Raw genomic sequence first — 23272 nt, 5'->3', positions numbered from 1 at the left:
GTTGCTTTTACTCTCCTTAAACTTTTTTACTCATCCGTAACGCATTACGTTATCATTATACTACACCAGATTCTACGTGACAGTGAAATTTTCGATTTTACAAAACTCCTTTATATCTGGAGGTAACCTCACGAGCCTAATTAAGCATTAAGAATGAGTTTTCGTGGCGGTCGCGGAGGTGGATTCAGAGGAGGACGTCCTGGATATCGTCCTTTTACCCCTGCTGGTCCTCCTGATCAAGTTTTAGGTAAGAAGCTTTAAAAACGAGACAGCATCGATGGTGTACAAAGTTTCGGTCCTTTTTTATCAGGTCGTAGATTATTAATCGTTGAAACAAATAGAAATTGGTACCTTTATGCATGATTGTGAAGGAGACATGGTTTGTCAATCTACCAATCCCAAGATCCCTTACTTCAATGCTCCTATTTACTTGGAGAACAAGGTAGGTTAATCATTCAGTAATTTTGGATATGAAGATGATGCTAACGAAATTTCAGTCTCAAATTGGCAAGATTGATGAGATTTTGGGCCCCATGAATCAAGTCTACTTCACTGTTAAGCCTTCAGAGGGCATTGTATCTAGCTCTTTCAAGGTCGGTGACAAGGTCTACATTGGAGGCGATAAGCTCCTTCCCTTGGAACGCTTCTTACCCAAGCCTAAGGGCCCTGCTGTTAAAAAGCCAAAAACTGCTGCTGCCGGACGCGGTGGTTTCCGTGGTGGCCGTGGCGGCGGCGGTTTCCGTGGTGGTGGTGCACCTCGCGGCGGTGGCTTCCGTGGTGGCCGTGGAGGAGGTGGTTTCCGTGGTGGTTCATCTCGCGGTGGTTTCCGTGGACGTGGAAGATTTTAAAGGTGAAAGACAAATCGCCTTTGAACGGAATTTATCGGGTTCTTTTTATATCCTTCCGGTGAATTGTGAAGGAGAGTGAAAATATTCTCTATTGGGGTTGGCTTTTTGGATAGAATTTGATTTTTGCATTGTCCACATTCTGAATGGAAGGTTTACAGTCATATTTTCGTGGCTAGCTTTGACTTAAATCAAACGGTGTATGAAGCGCTTTTCCACGAAACAGTTATATCTGCTTTCATTATTTATAAAGAGAACTAGTATAGTTCGTGTTGTATCCTTTAAAAGTATAAACTCTCTTTCGATTCTGTGGTACATTTAATTTAGGTAAAAATAAATTTTTGAATCGTGTATTAAAAATTGATTTTAGATTTCACAGAGTATAAGAATACAGTGTGTAGCAATCGTAAGTAATATGTGAGATACAACTTGAATAGCACACTAGTAAAGAGTTGAATGGAGTGCATGAAGAAGCGAAGATATATATATCTTTTGTTTTAATTGCAAATTTCAGCCAAACATCTCTTTCGTCAGCAAAAGTCATTAATTATTAGTAGACATCACTAACTAATTCAGTTTAAACGTTTCGTAGTAACTCGGCCATATCCCTACTGACTCGTTTATGAAACAAACGATAGTTAGATTCTCTTAAAGGAGGTACATTTGATAAAATATGTGGTTCTGCAACCGGAATCGTTTCAATTACTTCCTTTATTATAGCCATTAATTCCTCAGCAGAGCTATCTGGAGATTCGGAAGCTTTTGTGCTCAAATAACTAATTACTTCAAAAAGGTAATGAGCAGAACGTTGGTTTTTTAGTTTTACTTTTGAAGACACTGACTGAAAGATCTGAGCATTGCGAATTAATTTGTATAACAAGTCTACCATTTCCTCAGTATTTTCAACAAAGGCGTCGGCATTTGCAACTGTGTAGGCAAGCAAATCCATTAATGCCTCCACGATCGGGGGAGCGTTATTGGAAAATTCTGAATTTATGAGCGTGTTGCAAAATCCTAAAAAAGAAAATAAGAATCTCCAAAGCTCTTTCCAATGATATTCCAATCGTATGTGGTTTTGTACCAGCAAAGCAAAAGATTTATGCAAAAATCTAAGATATAAAACATATATTGGAGTATTGATCTTCAATTTTGCATTATGTTGAATCCCAAGGCAACATATATCTAAAATATATCCTATGGGGACGTAAGGTTTTGTAGGAAAAGAAGGGAAAGGATATCGCTGCAAACAGATTCGGACTCGTGATTCTAAATCGGTATTCAGTAGTAGAGAAGAGGTGATAGGATCGTCTATGAAGAAGTGAAAAAGAATTAAGAAGAGCATAGAAAAATGATATGTGCGTTTGGATTGCCTCTGATGAACATTTATATAAGAAGCTAGTGAAACTAAAGTTGATAAAGGAGAATCAGGATTGTTCGGTTTTTGATATTGAAGAAGAAATTTGCAAAAGTATTTGTTACAAGTGCAAAGTTCGTAAATGGTTAAAAACATCACCAATCGTTTATCGGGCAGAGCAGCGAATTGCTGTTCCTGATTAGCATCAGGATTCGAAGGAGAAGACCGAATAGTAAAGAAGCTAAAGAGTGAAGGGACAGGAGGGTCATCTTGCTTTATGGCTACGTATTCATCTCTTATAGCAGTAAGCTGGATGACGGAATATTTTAAGATAGCCTCAAAGAAGGGTTCTTCAGTGATTTGAGACAAATGAATCCGGAGTGTGTTAACGGTTTCAAACTTATCGCAGGCGCTTAGTAGACCGAGTGCATATATAGCATATTCGAAGCCAGGTTTTTCATGCAAGACGGCGGTGACTAAAGTAGTGAAAACATCATAGCTCCCATAGATATGAGATATTAATGAAGAGTTGTATAAAGTAGCAAGGAAATTTAAGAAAAATGATAGGGAATCTTGGACGCACTGAGCATTTTCAGATGTTTTGATGAGATCACACAGATTCTGAATGAACAATGAAAATTGGGTGTCGATAGAATCAATGTTTCCCAGTAACAAATACACAGAAAAACTCGCATCCGAAGACTTATGGTCATACATTGTTGAGACGAACGTCTGTAAAGTTGTTAAAGCGTTATGAATACGTAAATCTTCATCCTTTGATCGAAGCAAGTCTACAGCAAAAAGATACATTCCATGAATCTTCCAGCCATTGTAAATTAAATCTTGTGTCGATGTCTCATTAAGTATTTGCTTCAGCTCCGAAAGACGGGGACTGAGAAGGAAGAATTCACGCCAAAAAACATTATCCAGGTTCCCTGTCCAATTTCGATTAGTTAAGCATTTATAGAGTGTAACTATTTTTGGGGTCGTATCCACAGTCGCTGCTTTATGCATTCAAAATTCCGAATTGCTAGTTGAAATCAATGCTTTGTGAGTTGGGACGTTCTCTTGGAAAAGTGATGTCCTACTATGCACGACTAATGTGAATAGGTAATTTAAAACGAATTTACTGAGAATTTTAGATTCTTTTCATTTTCTTAGTACTTGTTATAAAGAAAGACAAATAAGTCTTTTGATAAAGCAAAGCAACTAACTAATTACATCGTCTCTTATACAAACCCTCCATAGTACCTCTTAATAGACGAGTATAACTATAGAGTATTGGTTAAAAAATGGTTATTTTTAGAAGAATCGGTTTTCAACTAGCGTATACGATTGTACTAGCAAAACCGGAGAGATGGAATATCGAATATTAAAGTAAACAATGGAATAAACGTCAGTAACTGTGATTTTTTACAAGGCTTCAACATGCATTTCATTCTTTTGCGTTTGATTGCCTATGCAAATGAAAAGAGTTCTTAAAAAGCATCCGTAATGTATGCCCATCGGTCAAATACTTCTTTTGCTATAATTAAATTATATATATATTTTTCTTCTTTCGCTTTAAATACAAACTGAGAATTGTAACTAGTTTTAAATTGATAAATTTGATATTTTCCCTTTATTTATGCTACCTTTATTTACATCGTATTATAGAGGAATTGCTACCTAGTTTGTTAATGAAAAAGACAGAATCCTTCTCAGATATCTTCTATTCCTTTTTTTTTATGCTGGACTAAGTTAGCATAAGTAGCAAATAATAATCTGTAGACTATGTATATAAAAATCCGGGAAGGACTACGCGAATGGGTGAATTACCTTCAAAAGTTCAGACTACCATTTAAATTGTTACGAAATTGCACGCAAATCGAAATCGCAACAAATACAAGCGACTCTTTGATACATGCATGCTCTGTATTTAAAGCAAGCGCTGTATATATCTGTTTATACGTTCTTCCTGTAATTCCATATCTTATTTAGTAAACGTCACAGGTAAATAATGCAGTCGAACGTAGGCGAAGGCGATAATGTCATTGGGTTGAAAATGTGTATTTACATATATGTAATTCCACTGCTCAGAAGAATCCTGTCAAAAGCCATAGTGTTTATAAAATGGGCGTGAAAGATAAGTCGCAGGCATATGCGGACGACGAAGCGATGGATACGATCAGTATCCTAAGCAGTTCTATTGATCAGTTAAGTGTTGGATCCTCAGAGGATGCGAATACGTTGGAAAATCCAAAAACATGGAATCAACAGTTTGAAAGTATTGTTGATGACTTATTAGAAGTGAAAAAATATGGATCGAAAGAACGCGAAGGACATTTGAGAAAACTGTACAACTTGTGTACTCGACATTACGTGAAACGAGTTGCTGAAAAAGTCGAACCTTTAGAGGAAATCCTGTTAAAGCTTTTTCATTCTTCGCCTTCAGATACAGAAGTTATTCTTTCGATGAGGTTGCTGTGTGCTCTATGTTTGGCTTCTGTGTTTTCGGTAGAGGGTCTTTGGATTGCTACTGAAGGACGTTTCAATGCTCTCGTAAATGATCCTCACCCGACGGCAGTGAAATGCGAAGCAATGCTTTCCTTTTCCTTATTAACAGTCCTTTTGGATTCCGAACCTGATATAATGGATTTTGGTTATCAGCTTGTGAGCATCATCGAGTCTGATGGTGCCATTGTTGATGCAGAGGACAACGAAGAAGTCGTTGGCATAGCTTGCCAGTCTCTAGGACTTTTAGTTACTGGTATAACCTCCTATAGTGAATTTGCCACCTCTGCTACCGAAGCGATTGCGGAACAGTTAGAAGCTGCCAGCATAGACGTACAGATGGGCGCTGGACAAGCTCTAGCTGCTTTATATGAGCGAATTGCGGATGCTTATTCCGATGAAGACACTTTGAAAAACTCCATTGACAACGATATTTTACCTGATCGCGTTCATTTGATTTCTATCCTCCGTGATCTTTCCACGGAATCCTCAAAAAGCATTGCTAAAAAACATAGAAAAGTTCTGCACCAAACCTTCCGAAGCGTTCTTCAAACAATTGAGAATCCTAATTCACCTGTAAATACAAAATCTTCTATGAGAATAGGCAAATCTACGATCGAGCTTGACACTTGGAAAAAGATTTTGCGAGCTCAAGGTCTCAAGTATATCCTCCGATCAGCGTTTCCCGTATATTTTGCAAAAAGCTCTTTTCTTCGTAATTTTATGGATTATTCTGGGTACGTTGCTGGTGTAGCAACAAGCGATCCAGAATCCGACTATGAAGGTGAAGAAGACAATTATATTGAGGATAAGACACAAGGACTTACAGATGTTGAAAGGAGAGGACTAGATCGTACTCGAGACAGACAAAGACGTCAACAACAGAGAAACAGAACCGATTTCGTTAATTCTTATTACTTCTCTTAACGGTATATGTTCCAAGAAAAACAACTTTAATAACTGTTCGCTAAATACACCTCCTTTTATTGATTTTTATAATGTGTACTATAGATTTACTGTTCTTTTTGGTTTATTGCTCACTTTACTCCCTTGTGTTCTGTTCTTATTTTTGCTATGGATATCTGGTTATGAATGTATTTATCGTATTACTAGGCTCACCTAGAACTATTAAAGATTTTCAGTTTTTAAACAAAAATTAATTTATGATTTTAGAATTATAAACTATTCCTTCCATTCCAAAATTAACTATACCATGTATTGCTGTTGGCTGAAGTCTCTACTGGTCGTCGTGTCGGTATAATGCTATCTTTTAGTTTAAATGTTTGTATAATGTCCTTGTATGTTAGAATGGAAAAAGAGAACATAGAAAAATATACTACTTACTTCATAAAGGTCTAGAGTCATGTCCATAATTAGTTGAACGTTTTTAACTTCACCAGAATCCACTTGTTCATCCAATGGAGGTGTTTTACACTCTTCAATTTATTAGCCATCAAAAGAACAAAATGTAAACATACCTAGCAAAAGCGCTCCTTGGGAATCCTCAGTCAATCCTGCCTTTCCTTCTTTAAAAAGGAAACTGACATAAAACAGATTCTCGACAGTTTGTGAATAACTTTCTGGATTTGTGATAAATTTTAATAGATCGATTGGTTGGTGCTTTCGAAGCAGACGGGAGATCTGCAAAACACTTTTCGTGGTATTATTTTCCTGAGCTGAGATATTCTCCTGATTAAGCTAATAAAATTAGTATAGAAAAATAGAAAGATTCATACCAATATCGGCTGAGTAGATGTATTTGGGGCTCGCTGTAACTTTTCCCTTCTTTGTACTTGCCTTTCCTTTTTTCGAAATGACAAAGGTCCCACCCTGTTCAGTATGTTAGAAAAGGAGAATTAAAATAAACCTACATTAAATTTATAGATGCTGGCCTCCTTTGATACTTCCAAGCAATCTTCCCTAACCTTGACCAGGCGAGTTCATTTTTGTTAGATTCGGAAGAAGTGTTGGAGCTGTTCTGATTTAAAAATTGCTTAATTTGCCTAATATAAAGCTGGATGTTAAATTTTGGCATTCCTATATGCAACTGCTTGGTCCTCAAAGATGCTAAATCCACTGTTTTTGTCAACAATAAAGCATCCAGAGCAGCTTCTGTCGGTGCCTCCACTAGTTTAAAATTAATTAGAATAAAGAATTAAAAAAGTAATTACCTGATGAAAACAAATCATTAGCAGAAGCCACCGTATCGATTAGTGCATTATTTTCCTGGTCCACTAACTCAAGCCGAGACTCTAACTAAAGTTAGTAAACTTTTTTATTACAGTGGAAAAGAATCAATTACCGTGAACCTGGTTAATTAAAGACCGGTACCGCTTTCGCAGGTCGCGCTTGTCGATAGGAGGCATGTTTTCTGGTTGAGTAACCGAGAGCCTGAAAGAAGAGAAATTAGTTCAATTTAGAAGATTCCAAATCGGAGGTGAAATTCCTTATTCAAACAATTGTTTTTGACGACAGCTTAAAATGCAGCTTATACGCGAGAAATGGAGAATCACAATTCAAACAGCTTAAAAATTCGTCTTTTGCGTATAAAAAGCCCCGTGAACGAAAAGAAAAGAGATATGAATGAAAAACAAACAAAAAATGTTGTTAAGCAGATTTTCTACTGTTCTCAGTTGCTTCCACCAAGAGTACGACACATCTTGATGACTGTATGTTACGTTGAAACAATGAGTATATTATAACTATCTATGCTGGCTTAAAATATAATTGGTATATAGTGTTTAATATGTTGCCAAAAAAAGACATCCCTGTACCAAAGTTTGGAAGCTTCAAACCAATTAAGGACGAAAAGGAAAAGCATACGCAGAAAAGAGAACGTAACCAAAATGATAGAGAATTCAGACATGCTAAACATAAACGATCTATTTCGCTCACTGATCGTGACCTGCAGTCGTTGAATATTAGATATGATACAAAGGGAGATAGAAAGGTTTTCTTCTATGGCGGAATCCATAAATATTCTATTCCAAATTATAAACGAAAATCTAAAGTTATAATGGGTAGTGATCCTGAAGAAATCATAGTTCGTCAAATGGACGAAGGGATTTATTTGAAAAACGCTATGTACGTACCCAATTCTGAAGAGATTAATAGGAGCCTTATTGCTGCTTCTTCACTTGGGTCAATTCTGCGTGAGGATGAATATTTACCTTTCCCTGAGAATTCTGCAAATGTCGCCAAAGATAAATCGGCGGTGCAATCTGATCCTATTAGATTGAAAGGAACGCAGAATGAAATTGCCCAACTGCAAAAAGAATTAGAAAAAAATAGTTTGAACCCATCATTATGGCTTCGTTTATGTTCACTGCAGAAAGACTTACTTCTTCAAGAATATGCTCGACCGAACATGTCGGTTCGCGAAGAGAGAAGCCTTCGCCGCTCAATACATGAGATTCAAATCTCTGTATTAGAAAAAGCTATTTTCTTTCATAATCTATCATCTACTGATATTGAACAATTGGCTACTGAATATTTCAAATTAGGGTTTTCTGAATGGGACTCGAAAACAACACAAGATCGTTGGGAGGATTTGCTTTCTAGATATAATATATCGGAAAAATTATGGATTCTATATATTAATTTTCTTATATCTAATGTACACTCATTTTCTGTTGAGTCATGTTTACAAACATTTTCCCATTGCCTTGGTATGATTAACGAAAAAGTTAGTCAAATTTATGAGGAGAATAAAGTATTAAATGAGGATGTACAGAAACTGGAAAAAACTGCCCTTTATGTCTTACTCAGAATCTGTTATTTTGCAAAAGACTCAGGTTTTTTCGAATTAGCTTATGCGATCACCCAAGTGAATATGGAAGTTAATTACTTTCTTCCAGAAACTATGAAATTGGAGGAATTAAGTTATATAAAATGCGAATTGTCGAAGTTTTGGGATTCTGACAAGCCAAAATTTGGAGAACCCAATGCACTTGGTTGGAAAAATAGTTCCAATGCACCGTCATTTTCTAAGGAAAAATTTGATGATTCCCAGTCATCGATTTCAACGTACGATTCGTTTTCACAGTGGACAGAAAATGAGAAAAGATTCCAGGAACAAAAACCTTGGCGCGAACCGAAACTTGCTCGCAAACTGAATAGCACGGATGATCCTTTTCGTCATGTTATTTTTGAAGATTTAAAAGGGTTCGTTTTTCGTTTTCTTTCTCCAAAGGCACTGTTGGATCTGAAATACTGCGTTTTGAACTTCTATGGTCTCCCAGTTCTTCCGCCAGAAGCAAGCAACGAACATTTTTTCGTTTCGGATCCATGGTTTTCATCGAGTTCAAACATTGATAATTCTGCAGAGGGATCTGAAGGTGTGGATGGTCTAGTTTCTTCTTCAAGAACTTTATCACCGGGATTTTTAGAAATCTATTTTCCTTGCTCAGTCGATTTGCCCGACTTTGTTTCAATGGTATTGAAGGATTTTTCCAAAGAAGAAATTGATCGTTTGAATGGAATTCTGTACTTGCTTTTACAAACGGTGGACGATGAATATTTTGCAGGGTTGTATATAATTTTTTTAGAAAAATTATGTCAATTGGAGTTCAACGATCAACAATATAATTTATTTAGGTATGGAATATTGTGTAAGAACCAAATTATGCTAACCCATTTCCAGTTCTACTATAAAAGAAATACTAAAGAAGTATGAAAGTTCAGTTTTTGTTTGGATCTGTTTTGCTGAAACTGAATTTATGAATGGAAAAGTATCCTTGTGTGAAAAGATATATGCAACTGCCTATACTATGCATTCCTCCAAGTTTTCGGATCTGGAAAATGCATGGTTTCATAAGAATTGGGCTATGCAAAAGTACTTTTCGAATGACGAGCTTGGATTTTGGAACGTATTACTTCATTGGTTTCAAATTGATCAAACCTGTCTTAGTTCAACAGACAAGGTTGGATTAGCTAAAAAAGTATCCGTGCTATTTCAAGAGGAACGAGACTGTAAAAAGGCCATTAACATAGGATTAGTTTACCTGCTTCTTTCGATTTTTATAGGAATCGAGCCCGTGTATTCTACTATAGAAAAGTGCCTCTTAAAAGTAAATAGCATGGATGGTATTACGAACGAAAAACTGGAATACTTTTATGTTCTTAGCCTTACAGCGGCAATGCATGATGCAAAAGAACGCGAATTATTCAGCGTAATGAAGATGAGACCTATACTAGAAAAAGCTGTTCAGTTATTTCCCAACAATGTCATTCTGTGGTACGTGTTTTCATGGTTTGAGTCAAAGCAGCAACTTCAGTTTCGGGTTAAAAGAAAAGCTTGGGAACTCGTTCAGACTTATCAAGAAAAGGCTATTTATCCCTCATATGTTTGTCTAATGGAAGAGGCTAAGCTATCGCTGGAGAAAATGAAGAGTGCAGTTGAAAATATATTGTCTATAAGGGGGCTAGATTTCATTACGGGATTTTGGAAAGTTTACCTGAACGCTGTTGTTTCGAAAGCTGACTCGAATGGAATGGATAGCATACTCGGTATAAGGAAATCGATAAGTCAATGTCCGTTTAGAAAAGGTAGGTTTAATATGGTTGGTTTATTTTTTTATTATGCAAATATATTAACAAGTGAATCAGATTTATACGTCTACATTTTCGCACTATTGCAATCAGGAAATTACACGGACGAAGCAAAGAGTTTTTATTTATTGATGATTGAGAAGGGTTTTCGTTTGCATAATGAAGTCGCTTCAACGATTTTGGAATCTACGGTAATGAAGCATTATCTCCAGTTGCCTCAGGATTCTCGCGTAGTACTTACTGAGGAATATTCTAATGAATAAATAAGAATAACTAGTAAAATCATGTATAGCACAATATAATATTAGTTATGATTTTTACGTTGACATCTTGGTGTTGACAATGAAAAACTTTTGAATTTAGTTTGTATTAATCAACAAATAGGTAGAAAAAATATCAACTAAAGAATCAAGTAAATGTAGAATGCTCTTTGAAGGAGATCCCTATATGACACATGAAATAGTCTCCTAAAAGAACTATCAACAACCAAGTATACCGAACACTATATATTATGGCGGCGGTACCTATTCGATCAAACTTGTCTTTACGAGGCTCTTCTAGACTAATTAGTGAATTTTTCGGTAAAGTCAATTAATGCTAAAGAAAACTGGACTAACGTCAACAGAATACGCAGTGAATTCCATTCTTTTCCAACGGGGCATTTATCCTCCTGAGGACTTTAAAGTGGTGCGTAAATATGGAATCAGCATGCTTGTTACGGTAGACGAGGAAGTCAAAACATATATTAGAAAAATTATTTCGCAGCTACATCGTATGGTGCATTCGTAAAACACAGAGACGCGTTTGTAACTGACTTTGACAATAGGTTGGACCTGTGGAGGAAAGATTCAAAAGGTTGCTTTGGTTATAACGAACAAGGACTCAGGGGAAGACTTAGAACGCTGGCAATTTAACGTGGAAATCCTGCAAAAGGATACTCCAATTTCGCCAGAGAACACGGCCCAAGATGACACGAGAATTCAAAAAGAAGTCCAAGCATTAATTCGTCAAATAACAGCAACTGTGACCTTTTTACCCCAACTTGAAGGACGTTGTACATTCAATGTACTGGTTTACGCCGATCGTGACAGTGAAGTCCCTACGGATTGGGTAGACAGTGACCCACGTTTAATTAAGAATGCTGAACAAGTTCAATTGCGAAGCTTTAGTACTAACATGCATAAGATTGATTGTCAAGTAGCCTACCGCTTTGACCCATAGCTTTCATTCCGAATACTTTTCCGACTGAAAAGTAATGTCTCTTACCAGAACCAATCTTTTAGGCTTAATTATTCTAATCTCTTGTCAATGATCTGTACAATGGATCCCATTCCGTCCTTCACGAAGCAGACTTATATGTTATTTTGTTTATTTACTTTCTTTTACCGAGTTGTATGGCTATCGGTATTCATGTTTTCGTTCCCGTAAATTTTTTTGAAGCACTGCCGTTTTCATCGGTAATCGTTTAACGTGTATTATAGATGTAATTTAAAAACAATTCACAAGCGCTATGTAAAAGTGGAATCACCCATTCACCAAGAGATTGCATGAAAAGTGTTTGGGCTTTTAAGGCCATAACAAAGAAATCGAACTCACTTCATACAAAGAAAACAGAAAGGAGATTTTTGAACGTTTCTAATATTTTATCATTCTTCTTCACTGGTTAGGTGTTAAATTGTTTTGGGACATCATATTTAGGGAATATTTTTGTGTGTGCTTTGTTTTTTTCTCCAATTCATCATTGAATTCTCGTTTGTGAAACTGAAAATACATTATTGTTTTAGTTTCCGGTTTGCAGCGAATATTCGACTAATTCATGAGTTTCATTGTTGACGAATTAATTTCTTAAGTCTGTATAAACCGATGAAGGAGGAGGGTCCATTTTCTAGTTTTCTTAATTCTGCAGTAACGCGGTTGAGCGGCGTGGTTAATGAAGCTGTACAACCAAAGCATAACATTCGTATGGGAAATGCAGGAGCAGGTAATAATACATATCGTCGGGCGTTTTCGGAAGCTGATTCAAAACCGGATCAAAATGAGCGTGCCAGGTTTTACAGTGGAAAGACAAGAAGCACTAAAACCAAAGATGAGGCTCCGTTTGGGGAAGGTGAATTAAAGCTGGAAAATTTTGAAAGGGATGATGCCAGGAGCGAAAAGTCAGAATTCGGTCAAGCAGATGCAAACGATACTGAAGATGTAGATGCTGAACGTGAGACGGAAGCTGTTGACACTTCATCTTCTCCAAGAAACAGGGATACAAATGTGCAAACCAATACTTCTAATCTGCCACCTTTGGAGCATACAGCAACACAAGGCTCAGCGATTACTTCTGCATCTCGAAAAGTATCTATAGCTTCCACTGCGGGAGGAGATCCTGGCGGCTTATCTGGTCATGCTTTTGCTAGCAATAAACGAAATCACGATTTTCATGTCATATTTAAAACCCTTCCTTCTGACGATCATCTTATCGACGACTATGGGTGTGCTCTCCAAAGAGACATTTTCCTACATGGAAGGTTGTATCTCTCAGAACAACATATATGTTTTAATTCTAGTATATTTGGTTGGGTCACGAGTATCATTATTCCCGTTACAGAAATTGTTTCTGTTGAAAAAAAGTCCACCGCGGTCGTTTTCCCTAATGCCATACAAATAACTACTCTTCATGCTCGTTATGTGTTTGCTTCATTTATTTCTCGTGATACTACTTTTCAATTGATTATTACTATCTGGAAAAATATTCATCCCTTCTTAAATATGGCTGCTAATGGATATAATGTATCCGACGCTACTCGAAAGCACCTTGGGCATGGTTATAGCCGGTCCGATGGTGAATTTTCCAACAGCTCAGATGACGACGATGATCAATACGACGATTCCGATGGCATAGCCGAGGAGAATGAAGACGTTTCAGACGACGACGATATAAATTCATCACAAAGTTCTGAAGAAGTCGTACAAGAGCCCAACGTTTCGAAAGTTGAAGATGGTTCTGATGAGAATTTAGTAAAAAAAAATAGTAATGAGGTTTCCGATGATAACTTCCAGTTCGTCACTCAAGTTACTTCTCATCCACCAACCTCAGGAAGTGGTGAGCCTCTTGCCCATGTTCTTTGCTCGAAAGAAACTATCCCACTTCCGCTCTCTACTTTTTTCCTGTTGCTTTGGGGATCTGATACTACTTGGCTAACCAATTTTTTCAAGGATGAAAAGCTTTCTGATATTAAATTTGGTAAATGGATGAAGCAGGATGATAAATGGACACGAAAGGTGCAGTACATAAAGCCGGTAGCTCCCCCGTACAGACAAACAACTTGCTACATTACGGATGTTATCGAACATCTTGATATCAATGATTATATCCACGTAATATCTATAGCATCTACTCCAGATATCCCTAGTGGTTCTTCTTTTCTAACTAAAACTCAGTACATTTGCTATTGGGGTACTAATTCGAAAACAAAGCTGGATGCAAGTTACTCTGTTGATTGGAGCAAGAGTTCTTGGCTGAAAGGTCCCATTGAAAAGGGAGCACAAGAAGGTCAAATGGCTTATATAAAGAGCTTGACCAATGCTCTGGAATCTTACAAATCTCCCGAAAAAGGAAAACGAAAACGGAAAACGCCGACAAAAAAGAAAAAGGGACCAATCTCATCGAATTCGGATTCAAAAGAAGCTGAGTCTTCAAATAACCAGTCATTTATAGTTAACCTGTTGAGCAATATTCCTAGAGGATTTTCTTTGCTATCGCAGCCTACCTATTTGCTTTTTTGTTTAATGCTTTTGTTGATTATTTTACAGTGGTGGTACATGGGACGGTTAGTGCATCCTAAAAACCCTACATCGCCTTTTCGAAATGCTGCTTTACAAGGAGATTCAGTGGAGCATATACCAATGGATGACTTCACTTTTAAGCTGTGGCTTTCGTCAAGGATGGACAGCATTGAGCAGGAACGAGATTTATCTTACGATGCTGACGCGATAGACATAGAGAATGGGAAAATTAAAGTAGCTACTGAATATATGGAACGAAAATTACGGAAACTCAGAGATAGACTTGAGAAACTGGAAAGTGAGCGAAATTAAGGGTTTGTTTATGAGAAAGAAAAAGGAACCTATAATTTTGAATGTGTGTATGTGTGTGTTTTTAGGTAAATTACGTTAACGAAAGCACGCTTTATTTTTTTATGATATTTTCTAATGAATTCACCAATTTACCAAAAAGTTTTTAACATGATTGAGTCATCGTTAATTGTAAGTTGTTTAAATCAATCCAAAATTTATCCTAAAAAGAACCTATTTTCTGTAGTTTTCTTTTCAATCAGTCGAGAGCACTGCTCACGAATGAATTCATCTTCGTCATGAGTACTCAAATATTCCAACAATGTAATTACTGATCTTGGCAAATGAGAAGATGAGTTAAGTACCTGAAGAGCAGCTCTTCGCAAGAACTTTTTATCTTCCGTATTTTCTAAATTCAAAATGGCGGCTGCTGATTCAATAAAAGCATCGCTCGATGAATAGCGACATAATAGTTCAGCAATGTTCATAGCAGAAATTTTGATATCTATAATTTCAGCATTTAATAAGACCAAACATGTCTGTTCTATTTGACCATAGTACTTTGAAGTAAGTTCGCCCAGCCGCTCCATACTTTGGTATATGGCTTGTCCAATCAACAAAGTTTCATCAGTGGAATACCTTTGAACCTTTGAATATTCAAGCAGGAGTTGTATCATCATATCTTCATATTTGTCGCATAGAGATACCAAAGCGGCAATGACATTCAAATGCACATAACTATCTTCATCTGTCAAAAGACCTAACAAAGTGTGCAGTATTCGAAGAGGATTTATTCTCTTATCCTTGGCTTCAATTAACTTCCGAAGCATATATATTCCTTGACCTCGAATAGGAACTTGATCATTATGGATATAGGATAAAGCAGATGAATAGTCGTCATTTGCTTTTATAAGAGTTTTATAGACATCATTAGCTAATGCTGATATAATTTGATTGTGGTAATTTGCCAGTTGTTTTAGAGGAGAGAGAAGAGATGGAACTGAATTCTCATAACCCAGTTCTCGATTCCTTCCAATAACGGAAGATAAGAGGTGCAATAAAATAAGTAAAATTTCCTCATTCTCTTCAACTACATCTTTTTTAGAAGTAATATCAAGGACGGACTCGGTGTTGTTTAGATTTTCTATAACCTCGCTGATCAAGTTACTGCAAACTGAAACCATGAGTTCACTGGGAATTTCGTCTGTGTCGACTTTTGTAAGAGCATACTGTACAACTTCAAGTAACTCCAGTCGGTGCTCCGCAGGCTGCCTAACCCATAATTCAAGTAACTGGGGTAAAAATTGAGCAAGTTGGGACTTAGAAAGCAAATGACAAAAAGAACTCAAATGATGAATAGACTCAAGGGATTGAAGCAGTGGACTCGTACCGGTTTTTGAGACAATTGTTAGCAAGCTTTCTTGCGCCTGCTTTCTAAGAGTATTATTAGACTGTAATTGAAGTAATGAAGGAACAAATCCTTCGACTAATTTTATCATATCATCATTTCCAATGGAAGCAAAAACATCCAAAACCTTTAAACAGTTTTCAATGGGCATAAGATCAATAACGGTGGAGGATTTCAGTGGGGAGAATTTTTTAACAAAAAATTCCCAAGTGAAATTTCTATGTGATGATAAAAGTGTAATGGTAATTTGGCAAGCGAGTCTTGGTAAATTAAAAAAGAGGTTCCAAATTTGAGGAAATATCAAGCCTAAATAATTCTATTCGCTTGGTTAGCTATTTGGGAAAAAAATACAAGTCTCAGTTGAGTACTTACCTGTTCGGCCATATTTTTTGGAACAGAGGAGATAAGACGAGCAGCTTGTTGAGCTCTTTCAATTGAATTGGGATTAACTTGCATAAAAACCTTTAAGAATCCTTCAACGCCATTCGACTTGCATAGACTAGTTGTTAGGTAATGATTGAGTCGGTCTCGCATCCATGGAGGGACTTTTGGCTGTAATAATTGTAAACACGCAGAAATCATTTTGGCAGGATCAACATATTCTGGAGACATGACGCGAACCAAAGACTCTTTGGTAACTCCAAAATCTTCTTTTTGGAGATAAGATTCGTTGGTATTTTGCAAGTAAAGATATACCATTAGTAGATCTGCATAATGAAGACTTACTGGACCTTGCAGCAAATTTGGTTTGAGAAGTGCAGGGATTAGAAATTTAAATAGAGAAAGAATGCTCCTTTTGGGGGAAAACGGTGGAAGGGCTTTAGTTTTTGCGGGAGCAAGAAGCTCCTTGGGGACTTGGGTGTAAATGCCTAAGAGAAATACCAAGTGAACGGAGAGTTGCAAACACCGAATGGAAGTTATGCTAACAGGCATATCTGGGTCATAAGAAACGACCTGGTCTAAGTGATTTAAAAGAGTTTCCAAGACGTCTTGGTTTCCAACAGCATTTTGAAGCTTTGTAAACAACGAATTGGAATCGTTTCTATTGTTCAACGACCGTGTCAGGTCCACAATCTTGTCAATTGCATTTTTTGGTTCTTGCACCTTTTCTATACTCATGCTGTTATGTTTATGCAAAATAAATAGTGTACTTATAATTTTCAGATATAAAAACGCTTGCGTTTCAATAATTAGAAAATGAGGAAATCCAAGAATAAGTGGAAGGAAAAGAATACAAAGGTTTGACTATTCTTTTTATTGAAAGGGAGAAATCATAAAGTACAATGCAATGATTGAAACGGCGTGCGAATTCGTTATGGAGTGAAAAGCACTATTGAGCTTTAGAGGAAGTATCGAGAAACAAGAAGAAAAAAAGAAATTAAATATATATTAATACAAGATAAAGAATAAGAATATTGTTTATTAAAGATTCTTTTTGAGCCAAAAAAGTGAATAGGTTTGCAGTTGGATGGTACAAACCATACTACTAAAACACCATGTCGATGACAATTTTACCTTTAGGTATGTAAAAGACGGTAATCTTCGAAAGAATGATAAGGAAAAACACAAAACTAGATTTCTTGTTGAAGCAATTTACGTTATGGAGTCTAAACGTAGCTAATTTGGCAGAGTTAATTGACAAATGCGTTGGATCAAACTTGTGGGTGATTATGAAGAGTGAGAGAGAATTCGTTGGTACTTTAATTGGTTTTGATGATTATGTGAACATCGTTTTGAGAGATGTTACCGAACAGTATGTGAATTTGATATAACGAAAGAATTGTATTGACAATTCATGTAGTGACACGATTCATGGTACAACAGAAAAACATTCGGAAATGCTTTTGAATGGAAATGGGATGTGCATGGTAAGAACTATGAATATAATAATTCCAGTGATGATGGAAAATGGACATGCTAACTAATAATACCAGTTGATTCCTGGAGGCAAACCCGAATAAAAAGCGTACGAACTAAAATTATTTGTGTTTCTATGGAGACTATGTAATACGAGATTAGTCTGAAGAAGTAGTTGATGTGGAGAATCCATGATTTTTGAATTGGACGCTAATGTAAGAGAAGAGTACGAGTGTGAGTAACGCATTAAACGTCAAGAAAGAAACGTATAAATGTAATTGTTTTACAACAGGTTTTTTTTTTACGCATGGTGAAAGACGTTTCTAAACTTTGCATGGTTGGTATTTGAACTAAGAAAATGAGTATTTGTAGATCAAACCAAACAAAAAATTTTAATAAAAGCAAAGCAAATTAAAACAAAGACGTTAAAAATAAAAAGGATGTCAACAGAGAGTGGAACCTTGTATTCATATGTTCTTATACTATGAATTGGAAAACTCTACTGAATAGAAAAAACAAACTGACATCAAGCTGAAAAGGAGGATTTCCGTTCGTCGTCACTTGTTGCCTTTGTAAGGGTGTTGTTTTTAGTGTGAAAGAAAAAAGAGAAATCCAACCAGTGTTTATTCGGTTTTTGAATATCTAAAAAGCTTTCACCTAATATGAAACCTAACAAATGAAAGCAAATATTTTGGGACCATAGAGGCCAGCGTGAGATTCATAAGATTCAAAGGTAGATGATATTCCAGACGCGGACTGGGGATTCGAGGATGTCGTATTTTTCGAAAGCGCTGGTTTTTCATGATGATTCCAATTGTTTTCTCCCTTGATGAACCGTTTGAGGAAAAAAAGCATTTTTAAAAATAAAAATAAAAAAGAGAAAACCCATAAAAAGAGAGAAAGCCAAAACAAAATGGTTTGGGTCAACAAAAAGATATGGACTTTTAAAAATTGGTAAATAAACAAACCTATCAACAAATAAACTCCAGAAGAACCTCCAAATGATCCGCTAGATGGTTAAATTGGATGAATGAAAACCATTGCTTTATGTTGGATTTATTTTCGTAGACATTAGAATTGCCAGCATATCTTGTAGCAATTTCTCTTTCGATTGGTCTTAGAGAATCCAAGTACTGGCAAACTTTTGACAAAGAATCATTCTTACACTGGAAAAATCGTTGAAAAAAAGAGTCTGAGAACAAGGATAAGCATAGGAATTGCAATTTGAAGGTTTGTTGATGGAAACTCGGGACAAGTATTTCGTCCACAGTGAAGTGGAATTATTTAAAGATGGAATTGGAAGGAATATATTTACATTTTCCTTTTTTTACACAAAGCTATTATGATTTTCTTGTTGATGATGGCATTATGCCTTTAAGGAATAATTAGTAAAAGTGCATCGAATTTCTATGCGGTTTGATTTTTGATCTTTGTGTCCTCTGAAATGCTGTTTACTTCAATCTATTTGACTCTTTTTTTTTTTTTTTTTTTTTTCTTGATCCTATTTTCAATGAATTCATCGCCTTTTATTTACACCTGGTGACGAAATGATTCGAGTCCAATTGTAAGTAAGTAAAGAGCGAGCAGTTTTAATGATTTAAAAAAACCAGTAATAAGATCTAATGCAAACTAGTAAGCCTTTTCTCTTGAAATCTTTTACATATGTCAATCCAGAGCATTCATTTAGACCAAGGTAGCTTTTTCTCGACATGGAAAATAAACATTGTATGTTACGAGATGGGGACTTTTTTTTTTTTTTTTTTTCTTTTATCAAAATCGTATAAAACAATATTGGAGTACTTTTTATTTTTAATTATTTTTCTTTTTTTCTTTTTTTCTTTTTATTGCCGTAAATGCTTTCTCTTTGGAAGCAAAACAAATAGTTCAGCGACTGTCTTTTTGAAAAACTCGCTTAAAAACAAGAGATCAGTCGCAAGATTTCAACGACAAAGAAATAAGAACTAAAAAACCAATTTTATCACCATTATAGACAATGTATAACGGCAAATCCTTTACTATTTCGCTCTTCTGTTCCTACTACCAAATTTTAGCATCGCTTAAGCGCTTTGTTTATGTTTTGTAATGTTGAAATATAGACAAAATGAAGCACATTCCATTCAAGATTACATCAATGAAAAGTACTTTTTGTGAAATAGGACAAGATGATGTTTATGAAGGCGATTTCGGGCTGCTTTTGATTTTTATCAAATCTTCAAAATACACCTTTCTGCTAGCGAACGCTTCTTTTCATTTTTACCATTCTCTCTGATATCAAACAAATCCTTCAAATTCATCTTCTATTCTATTCTGTTCTCTTCCTTTCTATTCTATTGTATTCTAATTGCTCCTGCTATTGCTATTCCTTGAAAATGTTGGTTTCCTGAAAAACAATTCTTTTGTTTACATGGTCGCCCTGTTTGTTTACATGGATAACGCGATGTGTTCCGCTCCCCTATTTACTATGGAGATTCGTGAAAAGCCTAATAGAGGATACATACTAAGGTGTGGGTGGGTGGTGTATGAATGTGCTCTTGGTAGGTTTGCGTCATGTATGTTTTCAGTAGAAAAACAATCTTGTCCTTCGCCAACTTTTCTACAAAAAAAAAAAACATCAAGCTCTATGACACTGGCATGTACACTTTTAACATCTGAACAAGATTTATCAAGTATAAAAGAACATGTAGACATATCATCGTTAAACCAAGACTTTTTACTTGAAATCTTGTCGACGTTTCTTTTACGACTAACGCGTTTGAACGACAAACGACAAGAAGGAAAAGATCCTAATGAAATCCCATTTTCAGCGACTAGTTTAAAAAACCCGAGTTTGGTGTTTTCAGCGAAAAACATTCCGTCCATCTCGATTCAATCATATTTACATCGCATCCTTAAATATTGCCCAGCAACGAATGATGTCTTTTTAAGCCTTATAATATATCTCGACCGCGTTGTACGGAATTTTAATTTCTCATTTTTGATTAATAGTTACAACATTCATCGTTTTTTAATCGCTGGCTTTACTGCTGGTAGCAAATTTTTTAGCGACGTCTTTTATACCAATATCCGTTATTCCAAGGTGGGTGGAATTCCCGTGCAGGAATTAAATCATTTGGAACTTAGTTTCTTCTTATTTAACGACTTTAATTTGTTTATTACCCTTGAAGATTTACAATCTTATGCTGATTTATTGGTTTCTTGGCATTCTCACCACACCTCTCCCTCCCCAGTCCTTTCCTTAACGCCTGCCGCAAACCAGTCTCTATACTCTACTACTGCATCATCATCACCTTCTTCTCCTTACCCAAATCCTCCTTCCCAAAGGAATTCCACTACCCATTCTCCTGCGCCAACGTTTCCCTCATCTCCCAAACCCAAGGACTCAAATCACCCTCCATCCCAAAACACTCCCCAGCAACATCAAAAACAGCAATCTGAATCTTCCCCCATATACTCTACATCTCCTCGACAACCCACTGTCGACCATAAACTACTGTCGTCCAATTCCTTAGGCTAAACTAAACACTTTTTTGTTCTCTTCTGGTTCCCCCCAAAAACCTCTCATCATTCCCCGCTATCATCATCACCATATTTGTATGAAAAGTATTTGTCCTTTGTGTTTGTCTCACTTCCCTTTTTTCCCTCCTTTTGTCTCCTTCTTTCTCCTTTTCCCTTGTACATTTATCTTTTTGTCATCTTGTACCACCTCTCATCATGGTTCGATTCGTCTCGTTGCTTGGGAACTTTAAACAGTTTTCCTTTTGACTTTCTCTCTAGTTTTGTAAGTTTCTTTTTTCCATCGATATTCCTTATAAGCTATTTTTCCTATTCCTTTACCAGCGCTCTCTCCTTCCTCCAAACTGCAAAACAAAACCCTCTGTCTGTGATTTCAAAAGTATTTTCTGTACTAGTAGTAGATGTCGTTATTTATGAATTACGTTGTTCTTTCTAATACTTTATTTTTACTATAAGGTAATACGCTAGAGTATCCTATTCTATAAGTTTCAAAAACTCGTCGAGTGTCTCATGCTTTCTGTCTTACGCCATACGTCTTTCTACACTATTTATTCCCACTAATTCCTAACGATTCTTTGTGTTGCTTACGGATATTTATTTTATTTTTTTTTTTTTTTTCAATTGATTTTATTATTTTTTTCTAAATAAATCATACATCCCGAACCGAACCAGAAATCGAAATCTCCTACGGTTTTGTAGTTCGCCTCATTTCCAATCTTCAGGTTTTAATTGCTCTTTGTTCTTGACGGCTATTGCTCTTCTTCTTTTAGTCGGGTTTTTATTCTCTATACTTGTTTGTTTTTATCCTCTGCATTTTCATCCTGGATTTCAAGAATTTTCTGCACTTACAAAAGTTCCATCCGCGGATCGTATCAAATACCCACACATTACTTTTCCATTTTCCTTCCCTTCTACATTCTTCTCGGCCCAAAATGACTCAGAATGACACCATTGTGGAAATGTTTGATATCTGCTTCAAACAAGAAGACGTAGATAGCCTTGAAAAACCTAATTGGTTTACCGACGTGTCTCTTGATTTTGTCGATGCACTAATCGAAAATTTATGGTATCCTTTATACCCAACTCAAGCCAAAGGAATTTTGCTTTTGAGACCTTCCCTTGTGTTCTTGCTTGCTGAGGCTCCTGCATCACTTGACGAGCTTAAATCCGCTCTTCCACCAAACCTTTTGTCCTGCAAGTATATATTCATGCCAATCAATGACATGGACAAATATGCCGCTGGAACAGGGGGCACTCATTGGTCGCTTATGGCCGTTAGCGTCCCAGATTCCCAATGTTACTATTATGATTCCATGAGCAATGGAAAAACAAAGGATTGCTGTAGTGCATTGAATCGTATTTCAAAACTATTTAATAAAGGTACGAATAAATCCCCAGTTTTTTTCTTTAATGTATTAACAATTTCTAGATTTTACAATCGTGTCTGTCCCCGTACAACAACAGCGAAATGGTTATGATTGTGGTGTTTATGGTGCTGCTTTTACCCTAGAGCTTGTTCGCCGTCTATTAAAATCGCCCATGCCAACAAGCTCTCAATGGAAACTCGATAAATTTGATCCCGATCTATCCGTGGTTCGTAAAAAGTTGAGTACTTGTTTGGACCATATTGTAAAGCACTATGGGACGAGAGTCAATTCTATCGATTACCAAACGTTTCCTACGAAGGAAGCTTTTTTTGATATCCAGCAAGAACTTCCTTCTACAACTGATGAATCTTCGTCTATAACGGAACATGATAAATTCGAGGATGCCGAGTTAGCTCCTCCTTCCTCTTCCAACGATTATCCAGAAGATGAGCAAACCAATGCTGATGCTTCACTAAATCCGAACCTGGATAAATCACCAAATCATCACCACCACCATCATCATCGCCATAACCATTCTAATAGCCAATATGAACAATATGAAGAAAAAAAAGTTAATGACTTGAAGCCCCCTTATGAGGAATTTCAAACTTCATCGTTAAGAAATCCGTTTGGTACTCCTCCCGAACCTGCCCAAAGTGTCGGTTTAAATAACCACTTTGCATCCTAAGAAGATGAAAAAATACGTTTTTGTTAAGGTAATGAGATATAACGACAAATTAGGACATATAGTTTAGTAATTTATTTATTTTCGACTTTCTCTACTAGTGATATAGTTTTCTTTTATGAGAGTAATACAAACAAC

The 23272-nt window shown here is 36.3% G+C and overlaps 11 protein-coding genes across 11 annotated transcripts; 8 read left to right on the top strand and 3 right to left on the bottom strand.

Annotated features, from left to right (window-relative positions):
• The first annotated feature begins 62 nt into the window (after positions 1 to 62).
• Positions 63 to 1226, top strand: SOCG_00121 (snoRNP pseudouridylase complex protein Gar1). The gene is made up of 3 exons (XM_013162541.1): positions 63 to 247; positions 342 to 442; positions 498 to 1226. Exons 1-3 carry the CDS (start codon positions 154 to 156, stop codon positions 846 to 848), a joined length of 546 nt encoding a protein of 181 aa, XP_013017995.1. The 5' UTR covers positions 63 to 153; the 3' UTR covers positions 849 to 1226.
• SOCG_00120 (DUF1741 family protein) lies at positions 159 to 3567 on the bottom strand. The gene has a single exon (XM_013162540.1). It carries the CDS (start codon positions 3211 to 3213, stop codon positions 1423 to 1425), a length of 1791 nt encoding a protein of 596 aa, XP_013017994.1. The 5' UTR covers positions 3214 to 3567; the 3' UTR covers positions 159 to 1422.
• Positions 3568 to 4253: 686 nt separating this feature from the next.
• Positions 4254 to 5802, top strand: SOCG_00119 (uncharacterized protein). Its single transcript, XM_013162539.1, has one exon. It carries the CDS (start codon positions 4312 to 4314, stop codon positions 5617 to 5619), a length of 1308 nt encoding a protein of 435 aa, XP_013017993.1. The 5' UTR covers positions 4254 to 4311; the 3' UTR covers positions 5620 to 5802.
• On the top strand, positions 5738 to 10597 carry SOCG_00117 (DuF1740 family protein). The gene is made up of 3 exons (XM_013162537.1): positions 5738 to 9288; positions 9335 to 10239; positions 10300 to 10597. Exons 1-3 carry the CDS (start codon positions 7439 to 7441, stop codon positions 10503 to 10505), a joined length of 2961 nt encoding a protein of 986 aa, XP_013017991.1. The 5' UTR covers positions 5738 to 7438; the 3' UTR covers positions 10506 to 10597.
• SOCG_00118 (Smc5-6 complex non-SMC subunit Nse4) lies at positions 5775 to 7352 on the bottom strand. Its single transcript, XM_013162538.1, has 7 exons — positions 6995 to 7352; positions 6864 to 6944; positions 6564 to 6819; positions 6429 to 6522; positions 6171 to 6390; positions 6037 to 6128; positions 5775 to 5987 (listed from the first exon to the last, which is right to left on the bottom strand). The coding sequence occupies exons 1-7, from the start codon at positions 7056 to 7058 to the stop codon at positions 5895 to 5897; spliced, it is 900 nt and encodes a 299-aa protein (XP_013017992.1). The 5' UTR covers positions 7059 to 7352; the 3' UTR covers positions 5775 to 5894.
• On the top strand, positions 10587 to 11806 carry SOCG_00116 (spindle checkpoint protein Mad2). Its single transcript, XM_013162536.1, has 3 exons — positions 10587 to 10823; positions 10868 to 11014; positions 11069 to 11806. The coding sequence occupies exons 1-3, from the start codon at positions 10754 to 10756 to the stop codon at positions 11461 to 11463; spliced, it is 612 nt and encodes a 203-aa protein (XP_013017990.1). The 5' UTR covers positions 10587 to 10753; the 3' UTR covers positions 11464 to 11806.
• Positions 11744 to 14417, top strand: SOCG_00115 (GRAM domain-containing protein). The gene has a single exon (XM_013162535.1). It carries the CDS (start codon positions 12106 to 12108, stop codon positions 14326 to 14328), a length of 2223 nt encoding a protein of 740 aa, XP_013017989.1. The 5' UTR covers positions 11744 to 12105; the 3' UTR covers positions 14329 to 14417.
• On the bottom strand, positions 14402 to 17136 carry SOCG_00114 (uncharacterized protein). The gene is made up of 2 exons (XM_013162534.1): positions 16085 to 17136; positions 14402 to 16028 (listed from the first exon to the last, which is right to left on the bottom strand). Exons 1-2 carry the CDS (start codon positions 16829 to 16831, stop codon positions 14523 to 14525), a joined length of 2253 nt encoding a protein of 750 aa, XP_013017988.1. The 5' UTR covers positions 16832 to 17136; the 3' UTR covers positions 14402 to 14522.
• Positions 17137 to 17159: 23 nt separating this feature from the next.
• SOCG_00113 (U6 snRNP-associated protein Lsm5) lies at positions 17160 to 17848 on the top strand. Its single transcript, XM_013162533.1, has 4 exons — positions 17160 to 17233; positions 17342 to 17465; positions 17514 to 17580; positions 17647 to 17848. Exons 1-4 carry the CDS (start codon positions 17209 to 17211, stop codon positions 17671 to 17673), a joined length of 243 nt encoding a protein of 80 aa, XP_013017987.1. The 5' UTR covers positions 17160 to 17208; the 3' UTR covers positions 17674 to 17848.
• Positions 17849 to 20042: 2194 nt separating this feature from the next.
• SOCG_00112 (cyclin pho85 family protein) lies at positions 20043 to 21640 on the top strand. The gene has a single exon (XM_013162532.1). The coding sequence runs from the start codon at positions 20121 to 20123 to the stop codon at positions 21081 to 21083; it is 963 nt and encodes a 320-aa protein (XP_013017986.1). The 5' UTR covers positions 20043 to 20120; the 3' UTR covers positions 21084 to 21640.
• Positions 21578 to 23229, top strand: SOCG_00111 (NEDD8 protease Nep1). The gene is made up of 2 exons (XM_013162531.1): positions 21578 to 22462; positions 22512 to 23229. The coding sequence occupies exons 1-2, from the start codon at positions 22015 to 22017 to the stop codon at positions 23135 to 23137; spliced, it is 1074 nt and encodes a 357-aa protein (XP_013017985.1). The 5' UTR covers positions 21578 to 22014; the 3' UTR covers positions 23138 to 23229.
• Positions 23230 to 23272: the final 43 nt, after the last annotated feature.

The sequence above is a fragment of the Schizosaccharomyces octosporus genome (assembly GCF_000150505.1).
Source record: "Schizosaccharomyces octosporus yFS286 unplaced genomic scaffold supercont6.2, whole genome shotgun sequence".
NCBI lineage: Eukaryota > Fungi > Ascomycota > Schizosaccharomycetes > Schizosaccharomycetales > Schizosaccharomycetaceae > Schizosaccharomyces > Schizosaccharomyces octosporus.
Note: the sequence above shows the minus strand (reverse complement) of the source record. Positions and strands in the feature narration are given on the sequence as shown.

Coding starts and splice junctions, on each gene's coding strand:
- SOCG_00112 (XM_013162532.1), top strand. CDS start 20,121: ATGTTTTCAGTAGAAAAACAATCTTGTCCTTCGCCAACTTTTCTACAA.
- SOCG_00116 (XM_013162536.1), top strand. CDS start 10,754: ATGGCGGCGGTACCTATTCGATCAAACTTGTCTTTACGAGGCTCTTCT. Junction 10,824..10,867: donor ACTAATTAGTGAATTTTTCG/GTAAAGTCAATT, acceptor TAACGTCAACAG/AATACGCAGTGAATTCCATT. Junction 11,015..11,068: donor AATTATTTCGCAGCTACATC/GTATGGTGCATT, acceptor CTTTGACAATAG/GTTGGACCTGTGGAGGAAAG.
- SOCG_00113 (XM_013162533.1), top strand. CDS start 17,209: ATGTCGATGACAATTTTACCTTTAG. Junction 17,234..17,341: donor GATGACAATTTTACCTTTAG/GTATGTAAAAGA, acceptor CTAATTTGGCAG/AGTTAATTGACAAATGCGTT. Junction 17,581..17,646: donor ATGGAAATGGGATGTGCATG/GTAAGAACTATG, acceptor TAATAATACCAG/TTGATTCCTGGAGGCAAACC.
- SOCG_00114 (XM_013162534.1), bottom strand. CDS start 16,831: ATGAGTATAGAAAAGGTGCAAGAACCAAAAAATGCAATTGACAAGATT. Junction 16,029..16,084: donor CAAAAAATATGGCCGAACAG/GTAAGTACTCAA, acceptor CCAAGCGAATAG/AATTATTTAGGCTTGATATT.
- SOCG_00117 (XM_013162537.1), top strand. CDS start 7,439: ATGTTGCCAAAAAAAGACATCCCTGTACCAAAGTTTGGAAGCTTCAAA. Junction 9,289..9,334: donor CAACAATATAATTTATTTAG/GTATGGAATATT, acceptor ACCCATTTCCAG/TTCTACTATAAAAGAAATAC. Junction 10,240..10,299: donor TCAATGTCCGTTTAGAAAAG/GTAGGTTTAATA, acceptor CAAGTGAATCAG/ATTTATACGTCTACATTTTC.
- SOCG_00119 (XM_013162539.1), top strand. CDS start 4,312: ATGGGCGTGAAAGATAAGTCGCAGGCATATGCGGACGACGAAGCGATG.
- SOCG_00115 (XM_013162535.1), top strand. CDS start 12,106: ATGAAGGAGGAGGGTCCATTTTCTAGTTTTCTTAATTCTGCAGTAACG.
- SOCG_00121 (XM_013162541.1), top strand. CDS start 154: ATGAGTTTTCGTGGCGGTCGCGGAGGTGGATTCAGAGGAGGACGTCCT. Junction 248..341: donor TCCTCCTGATCAAGTTTTAG/GTAAGAAGCTTT, acceptor TGAAACAAATAG/AAATTGGTACCTTTATGCAT. Junction 443..497: donor CTATTTACTTGGAGAACAAG/GTAGGTTAATCA, acceptor ACGAAATTTCAG/TCTCAAATTGGCAAGATTGA.
- SOCG_00118 (XM_013162538.1), bottom strand. CDS start 7,058: ATGCCTCCTATCGACAAGCGCGACCTGCGAAAGCGGTACCGGTCTTTA. Junction 6,820..6,863: donor TAATGATTTGTTTTCATCAG/GTAATTACTTTT, acceptor ATTTTAAACTAG/TGGAGGCACCGACAGAAGCT. Junction 6,523..6,563: donor CCAGCATCTATAAATTTAAT/GTAGGTTTATTT, acceptor CATACTGAACAG/GGTGGGACCTTTGTCATTTC.
- SOCG_00120 (XM_013162540.1), bottom strand. CDS start 3,213: ATGCATAAAGCAGCGACTGTGGATACGACCCCAAAAATAGTTACACTC.
- SOCG_00111 (XM_013162531.1), top strand. CDS start 22,015: ATGACTCAGAATGACACCATTGTGGAAATGTTTGATATCTGCTTCAAA. Junction 22,463..22,511: donor TTCAAAACTATTTAATAAAG/GTACGAATAAAT, acceptor AACAATTTCTAG/ATTTTACAATCGTGTCTGTC.